Source organism: Gymnogyps californianus, chromosome 7 (assembly GCF_018139145.2).
Source record: "Gymnogyps californianus isolate 813 chromosome 7, ASM1813914v2, whole genome shotgun sequence".
Lineage (NCBI taxonomy): Eukaryota > Metazoa > Chordata > Aves > Accipitriformes > Cathartidae > Gymnogyps > Gymnogyps californianus.
In genome coordinates this window covers 11,970,138-11,990,775 of record NC_059477.1, presented here as the reverse complement: position 1 = coordinate 11,990,775, position 20,638 = coordinate 11,970,138, and the positions used below count along the sequence as shown (strand labels likewise).

The window sequence follows — 20,638 nt, the reverse complement described above, 5'->3', positions numbered from 1 at the left end:
CCTTCCTTTCTGTCCTATTAGACTGTCTTTATCTCAACCCACGAGTTGTTGGGTTTTGGTTTTTTTGTTTGTTTTTTTTTTTTTTTCAATTCTGTCCCCCATCCCACTGGGTGGGGGGAGTGAGCGAGCGGCTGCGTGGTGCTTAGTTGCTGGCTGGGGTTAAACCACGACACAAACTTTTCTGAGGAGGAGGATTCTGCAGGCTGCAGATGTCTGAAAGTGTTGCGCTCTAGAAGAATCTTGCTTTTGTGTGCCAGATTTGGGCAGACCTTTCTGGCGATCATTAGTTATTTTATATACTCGGTTTTGGGACTTTCCTTTTTATTTTCTTCTTTCCCTGCCATGCTTTTTTATTTGCAGCCGTTACTGTTCCCATCCTGCCATGTCTCCATGGAAACTCAGGGACAATTCTGCACTCAGAAGGCTGTATTAAATAGTAGCCGGGGTTAGACGGAGAAGACAGGTCAGCAGCAAGACCTTGTAAACAGAATATTTTCTCCCTCAAGGTTTTAGGTGGAAAAGTGTCCTTTAGGGTTTGGGTTTCCAATCCCCCATACATATCTTGGTGGTATTTGGGAATCTTGTCCTAGAGTTAATGTCTTCAAAGGAATTTTAGGGAAGCCTAGCAGTAGCAAAGCCTCTGGAGTTGAAGTCAAGAATGCTCATTTTGCCTTCTTGTCCTGGTGGCAGTCAGAAGGTGCAAATGGGATGAGAAAAGCAGCCCTCAGGTGGAGGAACATAATCCTTGATCTTGTATAAATTTGTTTTTGATATAAAATATCTCTGTAGTCAGCAGTAAGCTAGGTTGCATGGTTAACTGCCATAAGCATAGCATGCAGCTCTTGGTAACTCATTCCAAACTTTCTTTTCATCTAATCAAGTTTGTTCTTTTCCACATTCTTCTGTAAGCTCTTGTTATGATATGTTTACTAATTTTTTTTATCAGAGGGATTCTTATAAAAATGGGAAATAATTATTTCTTTTCTCATTTTACAATTTGATTCTGACTGACTAGCTGATACTTTTGCTCTAATTATATCTTTAAATCTGTTTTTGTAAAACAAGTGTGATTGCATATTAGAAAAGAGATTATTTGCTTTTGGATGTCTTTTTTATCCTTTTTTTACTTTTATAAATGACTTGAGATGAACAATGGATTTAAGATAACAAGTCTTTCCTAACAGATTATATATTTATGTGTTTGTCTACTAATGATGGTGCTAAGCAGTGACTGTTAGACTGTTCTCATTGATGTGGTTTCTTTTCCTAGTACGTTCTCTTGGCTCCATTGCGCTTAGAAAAGCAGAAGATGTTGACTTCAAGTATCATTTTAATTTCTTCAGTGTCAACTTTAATGAGGAGTTGGTTGCATTGTATGGTGGTAGTCTGCAACGACAGACCAAGTTTGTGCATGAATGCATAAAAGTAATTCTTAAGTTGTACAGGGTAAGTAGTGACATATGCTGAATAATGTACTTGCATTTGGGAATGGAATTCTGGGCTGCCTTTTCTGCTGGAAAACTGAAGAATGATGAATAAGGGAGTGAGACTATAATGTGTGTAGATAATTGAATGTGATAACAGTGCAATAGAGAATTGCTGCTCTTTAATAGATTTTTAATGCTTGTGACAATCCCAGAGTTTTGGTTAGGTTCTATATTGTGTTTCTAAATAAATACTTCCATGCACAAGGTATGCTTTTTTGTAGTAGAGATGTAAACTTTCCCTAGCTTATTAAAATATTAATATAGCATCACCTTACATCCAGTTTTCTCTAGGAAAGTTCTTTGATATCCTATGTCCCTAAGAGTCTCAGCAATTAAAATAAGCTTACGTTTCTTGTGCTTACGCAGGCTATATAATATTTCCTTTTGAGCTGGAAACTTCACCTTACGCACGTTTTTTTGAGATAGCAACTAAATTTATACTAATTTTGTAAACTTGTCAAGTTGATACTAGTTAATATTATCCTTGAAAGGACATAAGTTAATTTTGGGGGAAAAAAATGTACAACTGATAACCGTAGTTCCATGTCAAACCTATTTTTGATGTGTCTAATTACTCTTTGCTCTTTGCTTAAGGATCGAGAATTTGCACCGACCAGTGTTGCAATAGTAGGTCATTCCATGGGTGGTCTTGTTGCAAGAGCATTGCTTACTCTGAAGAATTTTAAGCCTGAACTTATAAACCTCCTCATTACGCAAGCCACACCTCATGTTGCACCTGTAATGCCTTTAGACAAATATCTTACTGGTAAGTATTGCAGGTTATCTAATTACATCATATTTCTTTATTGATCTTCTCAAGCATTAATAGGTGAGATTCTTGCAAATCAACAGCAAAATGTGCTGTTTTGTTTACTGTAATTAATCTATTCCTTTGTTACTCAGGTGGGTGGTTGAGAGTGCTAGGATACTGAAAGTAAAATGTCATATAAAATGGATTATGTGGACTTGAGCTTCTATGCAGGGCCTGGAGGTCTCAATAATTTGTAATTTTAAGTTTCAGAGCATGTTACTAAATTTGTAAGCTCTCCAGCGAATGACATTTTTTTCCTTTCTTTTTTGTAAAACTTGACCTCTGTAATGGCTTTCTTTATCAAATTAATTGCCTAAATAGCATTATTTCTGTAGAAATTGCTAAATTTAATGTTTGTCATGCCCAAAGGTTGGGGGGGGGAGAATATTAAATATAGATATAATGATATATTTTATATAATATATTTACACAAAAGATAGATTGTATTTTCTGCTCACCTAAATAACTGTGGCATGAAAAATAAAGTATAGTCATTATGTGTCTACTATACACTTATTGAAAAGCTAGATTTGACTAAACTATGCTGATGAAGTATGTGCTCAGTGATAGCTGTGGTGCTACATGTAGATATTGAGGGAATTGGTGAAGGAAAGGGAATAGACATTTATATTCATTACTCTCTGTGGCACCCGAGAGGAATGGATTATCTTTAGCTGCTGAATTTGATTTATTGTGCTTGTATTAATTCTCCGTCCTACAATTGATTGCAATGCAATACTTCTTCCTTGCTGACTGTTTCTGGACTGTGGCTGTCCTTCAAATAAATCTGTGGTTTGCTACTTTAACAATATATGTGCTCAGCTGATACAGAAAGTGTAAGTGTATCTGTCTTTCCCAACTGCTTCCTCCTTGGGGTTAAAACAATAATTTTCCTTCCTTATATGAATCAAAAGTGATAATCACAGCTTGAATGTCTCTAGAGGGGCTTACAGAAACTTTTAGTTAAATGTTTCTATAGCTTTTTGGTATATCAAATAGACTTATGGGGAAATTGTGATTGATTTTAATATATTTTATAGATTTTTATACAGCTGTAAACAATCATTGGATTCTAAAGGCGCAAGATTTAAGAAATTTAACTACCCTTTCTGTGGCGGGAGGATTCAGAGATTACCAAGTTCGTTCAGGACTGGCTTTTCTACCAAGATTGAGTCAAGATGACAGTGCCTTATCTGTTGTGGTAAAAAAGCAAACTATTTTTTTGGTTTTGCATGGAGCTATGTTAGATAGCTATTTATGTAATGCATGTATCGGTGTCTAATTACAGTCTATATGTGCAGCATAGTATAACTAAATATGAAAATACTACATGTGAAAACACAAAGTAGATAGTGTATGGTTATAAAATCATCAATAGTTGAGTGTCCCCTGGAAGAGTATGTGTTGGGGTGGATTTGAATCATCTACCACTTGGTACTGTTTCTTCTCACTGCCACCTTGCATCGTTTCAGTTCCACAACTCAGGTTTTATTTTCCTGCATTTTTGCAAGAGATGTGTATATGGAGACTGATAGATGTGCAGTATAGAAGTAGACTGCTTGTTTGATTATAAAAAGAGAGCTCTGGCTTGGAGCCTTCTTTTTGTATTTATTGTTTTTCAAAGAATTTAGGAATAGGAAGTATGTCCTGGATCATCAAGTCCAGTCTTCTGCTTTTGCAGGCATCTATTTCCTTCCAAAATCAATCAAGTGACATCATAAAGTAGTTAGGTTTGTCATTCCATCCCCCCACCATCAACCTGTTCCCTACATGGAAGAAGCAGGAAAACTCCCCAGTAGGGAGAAAATTTGTAATCTCCAACTTCCATTTACTACACAAGCCAATTTTTAAATGCGTTTGTTCTGACATCAGCTTGAAATGTTATCTGAAATAGTTGTCATTCCCTTGGTGTTTACCTCCCTGTCCGTTGTGCGGGAAGCTGTCTATAAATAGTCTCAGCTCTGATTCTGCTAGACTAAGAAGATTAACTCTGCATTCCCTTTGTCCTAGTAACTGTTCTCTACATCTGCTCTGCTTTCATTTCTCTTGAGTGTTGGTGACCAGAATTTTGCATGAGATCTCATGTGTAGTGGTACCAGTTCTTCCTCATGTTTTTTTGTTTTTTGGTTTGTGGGTTTGGGGGTTTTTGTTTTGTTTTGGGGGTTGTTTTGTTGTTTGGTTTGTTTTTTTTCTTCCCAACCGTAATGCATTAATAGTTCATAGCTTACTTGAGTTGTACAACTAGGTGATGAGCTCCGTTTATGGGGAGGCATTTTTGATATTGTTAGTCCCTAAAATGCAATACATGCAATACACTTGTACAAATGAATAGCTTCAGACTGTTCAGGTCTTTCTGCATGGTGTTCTGATGCTTCTTTCTGTTGAGGATGCCCTTGATTTTTCAGCAGCAGCTTTCGTTGGCATGCTTCTATTCTTGTGTGCCAGTATCACTTATTAAAATAGTAAGATTAGTCATAGAAGCAGTCTTTGAAGAAATTTTTGGTAAGTTTCCTCCACACCATTATTTGCCCTTTCACCATTAGTCTCTGCTATCTAACATAGATAACTTGGTCATTTTGTTTTACAAGTCCTGTTTTACAAGTGCTTCAGCACTTGTAAGATTTTTTGACTAAGTCATTCTATTGTACCCTAGTCTCTGAAACTCTTAACGCTGTTCTTTTTAATAATTGCACAAATATGTTTAAACAAGGAGGAGAAAGGCTTGCTTAGAATTTTAAAATGTTGAATACTAACAAAATCTTAACTTTTTTCCTTCCCCAAACAGAGCTCAGCAGTGCCTAGAGCTTGGGCCTCAACAGACCATCTCTCCATAGTGTGGTAAGCTAGTGGAACAAAGATTAATTGACTGACTGTACATCCCTCTGTTCGCCACTGTTATCACATTATACAGTAATGTAACTTTAGCATAATATTATTATGATGTCTCTTCTGACCACTTTTATTCCCCATGATATTTCCTTTCTAGATTTAATTTTACTTATTCTGTCTTCTAGGTGCAAAGAATTGATCCTGGCTACCATTAGAGCTTTTTTTGATCTCATAGATGAAAATACAAGGCAGGTTTGTATATGTGATCTGCTGTATATTTCCCCATCACACTTTCTTCTTCCGTCCCAGAATGCTTAATCAGGACAAATATCACCCTATTATACGGAAAACTCCTTTTTGATTATTCTAAGTCATGCTGAGAAAATTGTTGCCGTTTTGTACCAGTCAATGAAAAATCCCGTGGCTTTGTGTTGTTTGACCAACACGTCAGAAATAATTAGGTTTTAACTCAGTTATTATTGACTGCTCGATGCTTTATAGCTGGGGTGTGGACTGAACTTTTCTTCCATAATGCAGCAGGTTTAGTTGACCTTGCACCAGGATAAACAAATCTTGCTAGCTGTGTAGCTTTGAATGTGACCTCTCAATGTGTGTTTGAGTCACCTTCTCTGACTGGTATACAAAGGGTGAAAAACTGTGATAGTTTAACTCAGACATAATACTTCTCAAACTTCCCCATGTGTTGTTGTAGTGGCCAGCACATATTTGTGGTGTTATTTTGCAAATAGCACTTACAAAAAATAGAATGCAAGTAAAATACTAGCATATTTGTTTACCTCCAGCTACCATTATTTATTGCTTTTCTCAATAAATATCCTGCATCTTACTTTCTGAAAACTGTTGGAGAAATCTCCCATTGTACTCTGTTCTCTTTCTGAAATGTTATGCAGCAATAAACATGAATTAGAATTAAGGTCCAAGAGGTTGAAAATACGTAAGAGCAGAGCCCCAGACATGGAAGGGGAAGGCTTCCAGGTGTTCTTTTTGAGGCTGTTTGGGGCAGACTTCTCTAGTTTCTTAGGTGTACTCACTTTAACATCTCGTTTAGAGAGACAGTGTGCTGGAGGGTAAAACTTTTCAGAAATCAGTTGTAATGGCCATAATTTTGAAAAGCTGAATAGACAAAAATTAGTCCTGGAAATTTGATTTTGGGGGGGGGGGAAACAAACAAACAATAACAAAACAACCCAGCCCCAAACAAAAGTGAATCTCAGTGTAGCTCTACAGCTATTTGGATGCTTGAAATACTAAGACAAGATGTAGTAAGCTGGATTTGTGAACTCAGACTAGTAAATATAAATGTGAGAATTTTTCCTAAACTCTGGCATAAGTGTGTTATTTCAGGAAGAATGCATGTGTGTCTATAAAGAAAGTTTAATAGAATGATTTCCTTGTGTTAAGAGTAGGCAAGGATATAAAACTCCTAAAAGTTTTAGCTGTGCTTTATAACGTGTAGACTTTCTGTATTGCAGTGATTGACTATTGGTGGCACGTTATTTGTTCAGATTATTGAATCTAGAATAGAAAGTGTACCATGTCTTCTAGCAATCTCTCCTGCCTCTCATCCCCAAAACTGTATTGCTAGCTATGATCATGTGATGATTGTAAATCACACAAATTGGTAAAATAAAATTTGACAATGTGCTCTTTTTTTAGATAACTGAGGATCCAAAGAAGAGAATGTCTGTACTGAATCACCACTTTGTGAAACACCCTGCAAAGATATTTGAGGAAAATCCTGAAGCTTTTACAGAACTCACAGGTGCGCAGCAGTTTTCTTTTGAACAGAATTCAATGATACTCCTTTGTTAATAGTTAATCTTCTCACTAACAAACTTCTGCAATACATTTTGTCCTTCTTCAGACATTGCTAAAATGATTATATGGGTTATAGACCTAAACTATCAGCTTTTGTGTAGTTTCAGCACTAAATAGGTTAAAAGGGGTAGGAGCAAAAATCTGTCACTTTTATATGGCTTAGATTCTGGGGGATGAGCAGGAGTCGTGTCTACTGGACACCCTGGTGTAAATAATCTCAGAAATTGGGAATAGCTGGATGTCAAAAGTACAGTCTAATCTATGCTTACATCCCATGCTTGCAAGAGGGATAGTGTGGGTGCTGTAGAGCCATTGTGTTAGTTTTGTGATACTCATGGAAATCCTGAATATTCAGATCTGCTTCATCAGTGACTTCCTTTTTTTCATGGCGTGGCAGGATAAAATGGACTGCGCACTAATGGTTTCCTTGTAACTGCTAAGAATGCATAGTTAAAGGGGAGAAATTTTGACTACATGGAGTCTTGGGAACTAAACAAAACCTTTGCAGGGCACAGCTGTATTTCTAGTTTTGCTGAAGTGGGCTGAACCATTTTATGAAAATTGTTTTATTTCAGGAATTTTCTTAATGTAAGCTATTGCAGAAGTACTAAGGTAGCTTGAACTTTGGTGTCCAGTTTTGGCCACCCTGGTATAAGAAGGCATTTAGGCATTGACATATACTGAAGTGAGTATGGAGTAGAGGACCAACAAAATCGTTAGCTCCTGGGGCGTAGAACATGGGGAGAGAGGCTGAGTGAACTGGGTTTTTTCACTCTAAAGAGAATGTTAAGGGGGATCCTGTTGCTGTCTTCAACTACCTAATGGAAGATTGTAGAGAAGGTGAAGCTAGATTTTTCTCAGAGGTGCACAGAGATAACACAATAGGCAGTAGAGTCCAGTTACAACAAAAGAAATTCCAGTGAGATGTTAGGAAAAAGTACTTCACCAGGAGGGTGGCCAAACACTGGAACAGGTGCCCAAAGAGGTTGTGGAACTGATTTTTTTGTTTGTTTCTTTGCGTTTTTTGGGGTCAGTTGTTAGCAATAAGGAGGAATATGTTTAAATTGGATTTCATGTTTGCATCTTCCTATTTGTGGTGACCTCTTGACACTTAGCTAAATTTCTGTGATGAACTTATTGCTCTAGTAACATAGAAGAAAGATATTAACCTTCTTGCATGACAGTTTGCATTGTTTGTATCTCTGATTTCTTCATTATTCTGTCTTACTCTTTTTCTCCAGACATATCTTTAAACTGCTATTGTTTTCTTGTACATGTTATTCACTTCATCATTGACTTGCTTCTACACAAGTTTATGTATTAGTTTTCTTAAAAGGCTGACAGGAACAAAGATTGGAGCCGTTTCTAATGTTGCCTCAGCTTTAATCAGTCACCCTGTAACTACATCAGTATAATTCAGTTTCTTATTTTTGTTGCCTTGAGAGCTTTGTTTCAAGATCCATAGGGTTTTTATTTTACAATGAATATGTAGTAATTGGATCCTAGGGTTTTGCTGTTTCCTGTGTAACTGATGATAACTGTTGCATGTAATTCTAAGCAGTAGCAATCCTGAGTGTTGATTAAAGCTTGTAAAGTTTACGGCCATTTACAGATAAGACCTTGGCGATAAGTAAAGTATAAGATTTTGGAGATAAGGATAATAGTTCCTGCAGTGTGGCCTATAAAAACACATTTATTTTTAGGAGCTTTCATGTGGATTACAATCAAAGCCTCCAAATGGACTTATTCAGTTTACAATGTAAGTAACATTTTTTTCCTCATTGTGTTTTTATATTTATTTTTTTTACTAATGAGCAATTTTTTTTTCTTTTAAGGATTCTGATGGAAAATATTTCACATTTCCTCTTGCAAGCCACAGAAAATCATACAGTCATGTTTACTGTGAAAACAGTATGTTGGTGAGAAAATACTTCTTTAATGTCTGCAGTCTGTTTATAAAGCTGCATTTTTTAAATTTAGATTTGCTGCAGTTTTAAGACAGTTTAATGAACAGTTGTTGAAATTACTGACATCCGTTTACATTCACAGCCTAATACATTGTGTTAGAGGTACTTCCTGTTTTGGCATGTCGCACTTAGTGTTCGAGATCTGAAACCTTCAATGCCACCTGAACCTCGAATGCTTTATTTTTGACTCTCTTATGGTAGCCTCAGATTACTTTCTCCTTTAATTTAGTGCAATTCTGTATTGATGGTTTTGAATGAAGAACTTATTTTTAGTGCTGCCAGGATTCAGCCATACTTCTAATTTGGGAAAGCTGTTTATAGGTTCGCTTTCCCATAATAAAATTTAAGTGAGCCTGAAAGGCTACAGAGATCTTCCACTAAGCAGTGGAAGCGAATGGAAGTCAGATGAGAAAACAGCACCTTCTCAGTTGTCTCCTCTATTGAGAGGAGAGGCGATAATGTGCATTTCTTATTTTTAGCTCAAGACACATAAATTCAGCCAAAATGCTTTTGAAATTTTTTTAAAATATTTTTTGAAAGGAGTGAATGTAATCTCTTGGCAAAGTGGAGATGGATAAATATACTTTTCAGAATTATGTATTTTAGATTAGTGGCAAGAAAATTGAGATGCTTTCCCGTTCCATCCTGCCTGTCCCTGTTGTCACTCCTCCCCTTACCAAAGAATAGGTTCATACCACCATTGTGAAAAAAGATTGTATATTCTTGGTGCTTTTCTAATTGTCCTTCCCAGTAGCACCTTCAATATTTACACATTTGTTGTGATCTTAGTTGTGCTTTAATAGGGTACCTTTTGCCTTTGTTATAATATCTTAAAGACAGGACTAGTACTGCTTGAGGAGGAGGAGGTACAGAACAATGTCTGAGATACTTGCATCATGGTGCTATTGCTTCAGAACACTTAAATTCTCAAGGTGGGGAGCAGTAGAACATTAAAAATCTAAAGTTTTCCTCGACTACTTAGGATGGTACCTTGAGACATTTCTTTTAGTTAGAAGAGATTAAACTCTAATAAAATTGAATTTTACATCATGTATACGGCAGGGTTTTTTTTTTTAAAGAGAAATGATGAATGTTTGTTTGCTTAACCTTTTATTTGTTTTTAGAAAATGTATTGATTCATAACTAGACAAGGTGGCAAATGGAATTTGTTTAAAATGGTTCCTAGAAACCCCCACCTTTCACTCTTATGCTTCATCTTTCCATCCTTGTAATTGTAATTCCAAGATTATGATAAGAGACTTCTAATGGAGGCTATAACTTGCTATTAACACAGAAGTCTGACTTAATGTGAAATAAAGAAAAAAAAGTTGGTGGATATCTGAGAGAATCTGTTTTTATCATCATCATCACTTTTACACTTCGGCATTTGACATCCTTATGAGAGTTCGGTTACTACAGTGATAGCTGCTGCAGGCACACTTAATAGAAAAGGAGTGAGATGAAGACGGAAGTTTGTTCTTCACTTTACTAAGTTAATTGCACTGAGGTTCCACTATCAGAGGTTTTTAGAACACTTGCTGACATCTGGTGTACTGAAACAGTTAGCATATAGAAATTTTGGAGAAGATTATCAGCATTAACTCCTGCATTGTTTGGAGTAAAGAATTGCTATTTTTAATATATTTATAAATACAGTCACACATAGGTAATGTACTATTCTATGGTATTGACTTTACAGGACACAAGTAGCTGGATTTATGGCTGTATGAACAGTAATTCATCGATGTGGTGAGTATAAACAGTTCCTGTTCTTTTATTCAGATGGATCTTGTGAGACTACATTTGAATTTAAAGCATATAAAATAGCCTCCTCCTTAGGAAGGAAGAGATTGGAAAGAAAAGTAAGATTCTTACTGTGAATAATTCATGCTTTCTGTATCACCAAGAAAACAGGAAAGAATAGGTTTTCTCAAAATTACTGCATGAATGCAGAATAAAACAGTTGAACTTTTTCTTCCTTAAGCTGTATTTTTGACCTTCATAACAGTGAAAAGTTGTTCCTGTTGCTCTCTTGTGGACACTACATGCTGTGCTGGATTCCTAAATTGTGTATTTTGTAGCATCTCTTTAGAATCCTGTGACAGAAGACATCAAATGTCACACAAAGTCTTCAGAAGAGTGGATTGAAGCATGTCTTTTATTTTTTTTCTTATTCCAAAATTGCTGTTGTCATATGAAAAATATTTAGAAATGTGGGTGATTTAGTGATTATTTGAATCGGGTCATTACAATCGTTACAAAATGGATTTAAAACACTGGCTTAGCTTACATTTGCAAAATAAGCTCAAAGTAAATTCAATCTACCCTTCAGATTAGGGAAAACTTCCAGGTGGAATTGAGCTAGCATAGTATTTATCTGTTCTGGGATCTGTGCTGAGGTGTATAGCCACAGAGTCTTGCCTCCAGCTGACAGCCAGATGTCATAATTACTTTTTCCTGATCCAAGGAGAAGTTGGCTGTTACTCCTTTGTCTAACCTTTGATCAGCATCAAGTGTAGGTTAGCCTAGTTCAGGACTGCTACCCAAAACCTCATCTAATAATAGTGGTTTTGCTGTGGACTGTGTCCTGAGGTCATGTAACACTATTTAAAGAAACAGAAGTATCCTGGTATTCTAAAAATCATAACTTAAAATGATTGAATGAATGTGTTGCAGTTCACTTAATGTTAACACTTAATGTGTTAATGTAAGAACACACCATTTTAGAACCGCTGCGAGCTCTGCAGCGGCTAACAAAATTTTTGGTTTATATAGTATGTTTTAGATGTTCCCATAGGAAAAATTGGTACTTTTGATGTTTAAAAGATGCTAATAAACTGTGTGTTAATTCAATGCCAGTGCTATTTTAGCTCATTAAGAGTTTTCATTATGTGTCTGAAGTTGCGTGGCTAATAACTGCTGCATGTTTTGTGTATGACAGAGTTAGAGTTTTGCTTAACTTGTTTTTGCAAAAACAAGATTTGCAGTGTCTGAATTGATTATAGGTTGATAAATTACTATGGTAGCTAACTGCAGTGGACCCAAACTTGTTCTCAATTTAAAATCATGTGAATCCATGTACAGAGAGAGAAAAGCTGGTATGTTAATCCACTGTCATAACATAGTGCCTGCATAATGAATATGTTCATCCTTTAATGTGCATGAATTTTTACAGCCTGGAAGCTACTGATTTATCCTGGAGAGCTGAGTTACTTCCAACCACCAAGGTAAGTATTGTACATAACTTGTAGGAGGGAGAGGTGCTTTGTGGGGTAGTTGCATGTCATGGGAGAAGGATCTGTTCTGTTTACAGCATTGGAACATGCAGTTGTATTCCAGAGGAAGGGGTACAGGAGGTGGACGTCTGGGAACTGGCAAGGGGCAAGCTCAGGGGTATGTTCAGTAATGGCTTTTCTTTCTCTTTCTTTCTTTTTCTTTTTTTTTCTTTTTTTTTTTTCCTTTTTTTCTTTCCTTTTTTTAAGGTTGTAATACTGAAACTTCAGGACCATCCTTCTTTGTCCCACATTGTCATTCAGGTACCACCCACAGTTGGCAATAAGGTAAAAAAAAAAAAAAAAGAAATGCAGAAGTTGCTTGCTTAGCGTGTTCGTAGCTTTCAGATGCTATCTATGATGGAAGGAAAAGGAAGTATATTAAATATGTGCTAAGTTACTTTGAGAAACTGTAGACCTACACTCCAGTGTGGTTTGAAGGTAACTTTGTTATCTTCTGTAAGCTCAGAAACATTTTCGTTTGATAAAATACCAAATGCAAGGCATGAATAGTACTGGAAACATACAAAGCAACAGTTCTCAAACCAGTTCTTAGAGTTCTTCTTGGAGATTCAAATGTTGTTCTTCCTTCTTTTTCTTAATATTCTGATTGTATTCCTGAATATTTATCTTTTTGAACAGTCAGTTCTCTTATCCAGAGAGATATGCCATTGCGGAGAATGCCATAGATAATCCACCACGTATGGATTCTGGGGAGCATGGTACAGATACCTCTGCAAGCTCTGAGACCACAAATAATGTGGTAGACTGAGTTGTGCAGAGTTTGATAGTTCTGAATCTCACAGATGAGTTGGATATCTTTGCATCAAGACCTCTCAGGATCTCAGTAAGAGGAACACTTGCAGTGAATCTAAGCAGCCTTTGCGTATTACCCAGCTGGGTCTAGCAGGCCTTTCTAGTTAGTCCTGAAAGTGGCAGAACAATTTAAAGCCTAAGTAGATCTGACATTCCTTTCTGCAACACAAATACAGTCTCTGTGTCTGTGGTATAATAATCCATGATCCAAGAAATTATAATGCTCGTCTATGAGTGAATCTTCAGGTAGTTGCGACGGAGACATCTCGCAGTTAAATTAGGAATGTACAACGTCCTGGATAAGCAAAGACAGAAGAGAGATCTCTTGTGAAATGTAACGTGCTAAGTTGCAGTCCAGTGTTAAATATTGGAAAGTGCTTTTAAAAAGTAAACAAATGCTGCATTTACAATGGAATGGAAAATAATTTTCAAGTGAACTAAATACTTATTAGAGATGGTACAACTCACACCTGCTGGATACTTTGCTTTGCTTTTGCATGATTAAACTTCAGGAGACAAACTAAAGGTTCCTTTTGCTTAGGAAATTGTATCCAGAGTTTGGACAAGTCACTCTCCTTTGCAACAGCTCCCCGCCTCCCTCCAAGATGTACCTGAGAAGGAGGGATGTGAACTGGATTCTAGTTGTTCTCAGCTGTTTGAATAGCCTTTTGAAGGCTGTTGTAAATGGGTGAGAGTTAGAGTAACCTGGAAGTCATGCTTAAGCTACCCAAACTTGTACTGCTGTGTACAGGAACAAACTACCTGCCAGTCCCTGTGAGTGGAGTGTGGAGAGGTGGCTTTTCAGTATTTGTGTCCTGGACTCTGCCTGAGCCTGTGAATAGAATTTGGGAAGTGCAAAGGCTTTATAGTCTTGTGCTCCGTTTTAGATCTGTATTTAATATCCTGAATTGCAGTATACTTTGGACTGTGAATTCTTCAAAGAGGATTCCAGAACAGTACAGCTTCCTGTAACACATCTTTTTTCATTTGGTAAGTACAGCATATTACTTTTGGAAAAAAAATGGAAAACTAATATTACTAACATTTGGATAATAAATTTGCCTAAAAATTCCAATGATCAGCAGGCTTTGGGGGGTTTGTTTTTACTAAAGTTAATACTGCTTTTGTTAGTAACAGACAAAGAAATACAAAATGTGGGGTTTTTGACTAACAGATATAGAAGCACATAAGTCTCCTGGAAAAAAAAAAATATCTGAAGATCTAGTGAGTTCTCAAATAATTTTATCTAATATGTGAAAATAATACATCCTTTACAGGGCTTTCTTCAAGCAAAATTCTATTAAATTCAACTGGCTTACTTTACAATGTACAGCTCCAGCACTTTAACCAAGTAAGAATACTACTTAATTTTTTAAGCTAACGTAACCACTGTTTGGAGAATGTAAGTGATTTTAATTTTTTTTTTTTTTTTTACATTCTAGATATATCAAGCTTTCAAAATTTATATAGAGAGTCACTGCCAGTCACTCAAAGGTAAATATAAGTCTTCTAAAGAATAAATTTATAAGACAAAGCTTGTTGAAAATTCTCAAGGCTGAAGCTGATAGAAACAGAAGTCCTCTCAGGCAATGGGGTTTAGGCCGTGCTGTTATAATCTGCTCAAATGTCTCTGATAATATCTCTCACTTTCCACTTTTTGTTAAGAAGGAAGGCTCAAAGAAAATGTGGAATTAGTCCTCATATGTTTGTTTTTCTTACTTCCCAGCAAAGGGAAGTTGAACTTTCAGCAGGATTCTGCATTATGTTGAAAGTGTTTCTCAAGAATAGCACATTTGGCTAGCATTTTTATTTGCTAATTGTGGGACTCAAATTTGAATGTTGAGCTACATAAGCTTAAACAGAATGGGATGCTAAAGGACTTTGTTTCAAAAAAAAAAAAAAAAAGGTGATGGATTTATTAGCTTGAGGTTACAGCTTTGTATTGAAAACCAGAAGTTTTCTCATAACTGTCCTGCCTTTAAACATTGATGTCTCGCTGTCTTGTTCTGTAACAGCATGAGTTAAAAAATGTCATTTTTGTTCAATGCTAAGTGTACTGATCTGCACTGCAATGTCAATTGCAATGTAACTGCAAGCCCAGTGATTCTGTATAGTGATCTATATGCCACCTTTGTTTTACTTGCATTTTAGTTTTTGGAGACAGTTGCCACATTTTGTTCTTAATTAATTTTACATTTTTTAATTCTCTTCCATTTCAGAAAGAAAACCGAGTGTTTACAGACTTCATATACCCTGGTCACATGAAGACTCAATAATTGTAGCGAAGTAAGGACTTTAACAATTATAATTACTTCTTGATATGTTTTTGAAGAATGTTTGCATCCTATTGTGGTAATATTTCTAATATGAGACAACTTGTCCAGTCTTAAGTGTTTGGCTTCTGCATCTTTTCCTCATTTACCTTTCTGCCCTTGTTGACAAAGTTGTTTTGACTTTTCCTCAGAATAAGAATATCTACTAATTGTTTCTTTAATAGTTCTCACTAATTTTCTCGAAAAGGAAGTCAGATTTGCTGGTCTGAAATTCTCAGCGTAATCTTTGACGCCCTCATGAGGGGAATAGAGGCTGCTCTGGATGCTGGCTTCTTCCCATAAGCCAGGGTTTGGATCACACAGCAGCCCTAGGTTGCTTCAGCAGCATAGTCCTGACAAAATGAAATGATATGGTTTGAAATAAGTGTCACTCATGAATCACAGTTGAACAACCTGACTTTATTTTAGATGGCTGGAAAACTGTCTTCCTTGTTTATTTTAGAGGTCTTAAGGATACCTCCCTATTTCCCCACCCCATATTTTCTAACAACATAATACTTGCAGGAAACTGAATTGTATTCTTGAGAATCTGTCCTTCCCATTCTTGTCACTCAGCATATTTACATGTTCTGTGAGGCAGTGTGTACGCTAATGCTAAACTTGTCTGTTTTCATTAGTACCATGTCTCTTGATAGTTCAGAGGACAGTGAATTGAGAATGTTATGTAGTCCTTTGTGATAGGATAAACAAGTTCATTATGCCATTTCGCTCATAGCTTGTGGTGACACTTGGTGTACTAGATCTGCTTTACGTGCACTTGTTGAAGACTAAGTAATGGTTGGCTTTCTTTGATTATAAGGACAACAATTACCAATTAAGTTGCTGTTTCAGAGTTCCGTCTTTTACTGAGATTTCTGCAAAACTGCATATTGCTCAGCCTCAAAATGACAGCACGGTTCCAGAGTTAAATATTTACTCTTCCTCAGACTGTCAGTATGAAGTGAGTAATACAAATTTATTTTATAGCCAGTTTGCATTGCTGTATAACTTTTGCATAATTCAGCCTTTTAAAACATGTAGCTAATTAATTAAAATAAATACTAAGCAAATCTAAAGGTGGCCTGTTTGGCCTTTTTGTAAATGTAGTGCATGTTACAAGTATTTTGCAACAGATGGAGTTATATTGAAAGTTGGGCTCTCATTTCTAAGAAAAACTTTAAAGCATTTGTTTTTAAAAAGTCAGTAGTAAGCTGTTGTACATTTTAGTTATGGGATTGCCATATTCTAATACTTAAGTTGGCAGCTTAAAAATAAAAGTATTTTGTACTTACGCTTACCATTGTATAAAATAATAAAATATTTCTTTTTTTATCAAGGTAATTCTGAAGACGTCACTTTTACAGGTTCTGGGGCAAGTAAGAAAACCTTCTAGTACTAGACTGTTTTTTATGTCAGTAGTATCTATAGAAGTTTTCCCTTCCTCCCTTCCCTACTATGGCACTTCAGATTCCTTCTTGATGCCAAGAGGAACACTATTCAGTGATCATTTAAAACCTTGTCACTTGGCAAGGCATCCCATCCGGATAAATGTCAGGCCTCAGTTTTCAGAGGAGTAGAAAAGCACTCTAGCTCTGAAGAGCTAATGCGAATGTTGAGCATTTGGCTTTGTGATTAGCCGAGTATCTGTAAAGGGATGACACTGTAGGTCACTTTCACTTTCTTGCCTGATGAGTCAGTAGCATTAAAACCTTAAAATACATTTGGCATCAACTAGAAGTTAGGAAAAAAAGTCTAAGTAGATCCACATGCTCCTTTTCAACAAATTTTCTTTGGTTATCAATGAAGAATACATTTTGACATTGATTATCAGTAAAAATAGACTAGCCATCTGCAGTTTTCTGATTCTAAAAAGTAATTAATTCACAAGCACCTAAGTGTAGTGCTGGAATATTACTGGCAAGTTTCTCTATTTGAATGTATGCATTTATATCAAGGATTTTTAATTTTGTTATCATTTTAGAAGAATTTATATGGTATTTGTATATTAATCATGACTTGGGACAGTGGAAATCAATTAAAACATACATGAAATTGCTTCCAAAAATTCTTTGCTCAAAAGCATATATAACTATATGCAGGTTTTGCTTGGAAAATGGCCTTTTACTTTTAATTTTTTAATTTATTTTACTGAAACACCTTTAACGTGCTACGGTATTCTTTTAATATTTGTCTTGACTGGGAAAAAAGCATTCATTTATAATTTGGTCATTTATCAAAACACATTTGATTAGTCATTTATGAGAGATTCAAGTATTTTTCATATATAACATTAATTGCTCATGGTGGTTATCAAATACTTATGAGATATTTGATATGAGCTATACATAATGAGAGACTGAATCTTTTAAAAAAGATTTTCTAATCACATTATCATGCTGGTTTCATGATAATATTTTTGTGTGTATTTTAAAATATATTTTTATATATATAAATTAAAAGTTATCCTTATATCTTTGACTTTCAGATAATAAGGTTCCATGCTGGTGCTCTTCCTGTCTATGTTGTTTCTAATATTCTTCTTGCTTATGGAGGACAATTGAGCACATTGATATCAACAGGTAGCTTTCTAGAAAAAAATTTTTTTTCTGTCACAAGTGTTTTTAGAGAAATTACTTATCCAACTTACTGTTCAAAGAGTAGCTAGTTGTGATTTTTTTTTTAAGCTAAGTATCATTGAACTTGTGCAAGTACTTGGATCTATGCTCTTCAGTTTCGGTTTTTATTTGTTGGTAGTTCTCCAAGGTTGTGTTGTAGCAGAATATTTCCGTATTATTTTACTCTGCAGTCCCTCCTTTGCAAATGATTGGTGTTGCACAATATCTTAAAATTAGAAGTCTACTTAAAAATGCATGTAAAAGTTTAAAATATGTTGTTAATATGCACAAAACAGTTTATTTCTTGCATTAAGATGAGATTTACAGACTAACTTTTAGATATGTCTTCAGACAAAATGCATTTTTATTTAAATTCAGGTGGTGTTTGCAACAAACTCCGTAATCTCTCTAGAAGCTCTTGTGACATATTACCTGAATATGAGTGATCCAGTGAATAAGGGCCTTGATGATGAAGTATGCTGACTTACAGTACTGTTATAAGACATGGTTATCTTGTTTTAAAGTAAACTTTCAAACCTTTGTCTGAATTTACTTTTTGTTGTGGATCTTCTTTGTTAAAGTTCATGACAAAATAATAACTATAGATGCTTTCTGTTCTTGGTTCTAGGCCAATGTTCAGACTTTTCCCTTGAACTAGTTAGGACAGCTAAACCCTACAAAGTAGAACCTCTTATAAGCATTGTTGTGTTTCTGCAGGGGTGAGTTTGCATAACTTATTTATTTATTTAAAGCAGTTTCCAAAACAGAAGTTTCAGTAAAACTGTTGGTGGGGAGGAATACTATTTTATCTGTAGTCATTGTGAACACCTGACTGGGATTTTGTTTGAAAGGCTGTAGTAGGAGGAATAGTTGATATATATCTTACTGTAACAGCGATTGGAAGTGATAAGTAATACTGCTTTCATGTTTTTGGCAGGTTTAACTGGTTTAGAGAGATATGGGAATCACTGTCACTACCCGAGGTGGATGCTGCTGTACTGAGTAGTCAGGATGCATGGTTCCCCCTTGTGTCCCTGATTCTATTTCTTTTTGGGACAGGCATTGCCTACTGGAGTGGAGTATTTTTCTCTACATCTCTGAGACTCTTCTCTTCATTATGGTTAACTCTGATTAGGTAAAACAGTATTATGCTATATAATTATGCTCTTTTAGATGACTGTGACCCTGTCAATTTTTTCTGTTTGCTTCAGTGTGAATGCTTGGGCAGATTAAATTCTGCAATATAGTTCCTACATGGTTTTAGCCATCTGGGTTTGTCAGTGTTAAGTACTAATGAAGTATGAGGATTGCCTTGTATTCCTCATTCCACATCTCCAAAAGGGAACATAAATGGCTTTCTTGTTTCCTTTACCAGCTGTTATGAGGGTTTTCAGTTTGTTTTTGAGGAAAGCCTGTTGGGGAAAAGAAAGCAACTGAACTGTTCCCTTTTCAGCGGCTCAAAAAAGAAATGTATATATTTAGAAAAGGGACTATAAGCATTGCAATCCATTCCTCATTGTTCATATTGGATAAACTGCATGAAAGAATGCAAACAGGTTTGTAAAACAAAAACTTCTTGGGCGTTAATTTCACCCTACAAGACTGATTAATTTTATAGATCTAAGAACACTGGAATGTTTTTGCTTGTAGAGATGAATGTTCAAATATGAAATAGGGTTTTAAAAAAGCAAGGAAGATAAAAAGATTTTGAAAGAGTAAATTAGTAAATTGGATAACATGCTTAGCTATTTTAATGGTTTGACTGTTCTCACACTGATAACAGTCCTCAGCTAGATTTGAGCCAACTCTGTCTCCAGAAAGTTGGTTGGGATGCTCTTTACTCAGAGAATATCTGCTAAATAAACTCTTTCTTTTTTCATCATTAGTGCTTCTGGTCTTATTCTACCAAATAATAGATGTCGTGTCAGCTATTTCTTCTTGGCCATCTTGTTTATAAGTTACAGTAGATGCTCAGTATTAGTTTTAAGGGATGAAGCGATAAACTTCTAAGTTTTGAAACTACTCTTACTAAATCTTTAAGAGTTTTAGCTCGATTCATACTCTTTTAATTAAAGCTTTTTATTTCCTGCAAACCCTGAGAATGTCTTGGGCAGAGGCAGAAAAATAAGATTTTGTGTGCCTGCCTGTAAGTCAGCTTGTTCATTTTGAAATTCTAGTGCCTTACGCAGTTCTAGTACCTTACAGAGGTTTTGAGCTAGTCCTGAATTTCTGGGGGAGGGGCGGGCGGGGGGGGGGGGGAAATTCTATACGTCTCTCTAAAGTAGATAATATTCACTTGACTTTTGCTCAGTGTTCTGAAATGACCTGATATGGCCAGCAGCAAAGAATTTGTCACTAGCTGTCTGTTGAATTCTTTGTTCTTGCCAACTAGCCTTCTTTTTGTGGTTATTTTCAATATTTGTTGCAAAGGCTTTTAAAATTGTATTTTCCAAATAATGCTTTTTCTGTTTTCAATGTCCGTTTTAATACTGGAATGTTCCGTGAATATCCAAGAAGTACAGACTTTTTCATAGTTCTATTGCACTTCCTCCCCACCCCGTTCCCCTCGTTGTCACACCTTCTCAGCTCACCTTTGTCGTTTCAGATTCTTACTTGTCTCTTAGTCGTATCAGCTGGAATCCAGAAACTAAAATAAGCTTTTCTGTGTCTCTCAGACTGAGCAAGCAGAA

The 20,638-nt window shown here is 35.9% G+C and overlaps 1 protein-coding gene across 1 annotated transcript in view; it reads left to right on the top strand.

The window, feature by feature from the left end:
* Positions 1 to 20,638, top strand: part of PGAP1 (post-GPI attachment to proteins inositol deacylase 1) — a 33,274-nt gene that overhangs the window by 7,058 nt on the left and 5,578 nt on the right. Inside the window, exons 3-22 of the mRNA XM_050900453.1 lie at positions 1,271 to 1,446; positions 2,082 to 2,253; positions 3,339 to 3,499; positions 5,084 to 5,136; positions 5,313 to 5,379; positions 6,805 to 6,910; positions 8,670 to 8,725; positions 8,802 to 8,885; positions 10,633 to 10,682; positions 12,109 to 12,160; positions 12,416 to 12,493; positions 13,936 to 14,011; positions 14,299 to 14,372; positions 14,464 to 14,515; positions 15,241 to 15,307; positions 16,186 to 16,294; positions 16,671 to 16,709; positions 17,819 to 17,912; positions 18,577 to 18,667; positions 18,886 to 19,083. Coding sequence (XP_050756410.1) covers positions 1,271 to 1,446; positions 2,082 to 2,253; positions 3,339 to 3,499; positions 5,084 to 5,136; positions 5,313 to 5,379; positions 6,805 to 6,910; positions 8,670 to 8,725; positions 8,802 to 8,885; positions 10,633 to 10,682; positions 12,109 to 12,160; positions 12,416 to 12,493; positions 13,936 to 14,011; positions 14,299 to 14,372; positions 14,464 to 14,515; positions 15,241 to 15,307; positions 16,186 to 16,294; positions 16,671 to 16,709; positions 17,819 to 17,912; positions 18,577 to 18,667; positions 18,886 to 19,083 — 1,855 coding nt within the window. The remainder of the gene's footprint in view (positions 1 to 1,270; positions 1,447 to 2,081; positions 2,254 to 3,338; positions 3,500 to 5,083; positions 5,137 to 5,312; positions 5,380 to 6,804; positions 6,911 to 8,669; positions 8,726 to 8,801; positions 8,886 to 10,632; positions 10,683 to 12,108; positions 12,161 to 12,415; positions 12,494 to 13,935; positions 14,012 to 14,298; positions 14,373 to 14,463; positions 14,516 to 15,240; positions 15,308 to 16,185; positions 16,295 to 16,670; positions 16,710 to 17,818; positions 17,913 to 18,576; positions 18,668 to 18,885; positions 19,084 to 20,638) is intronic.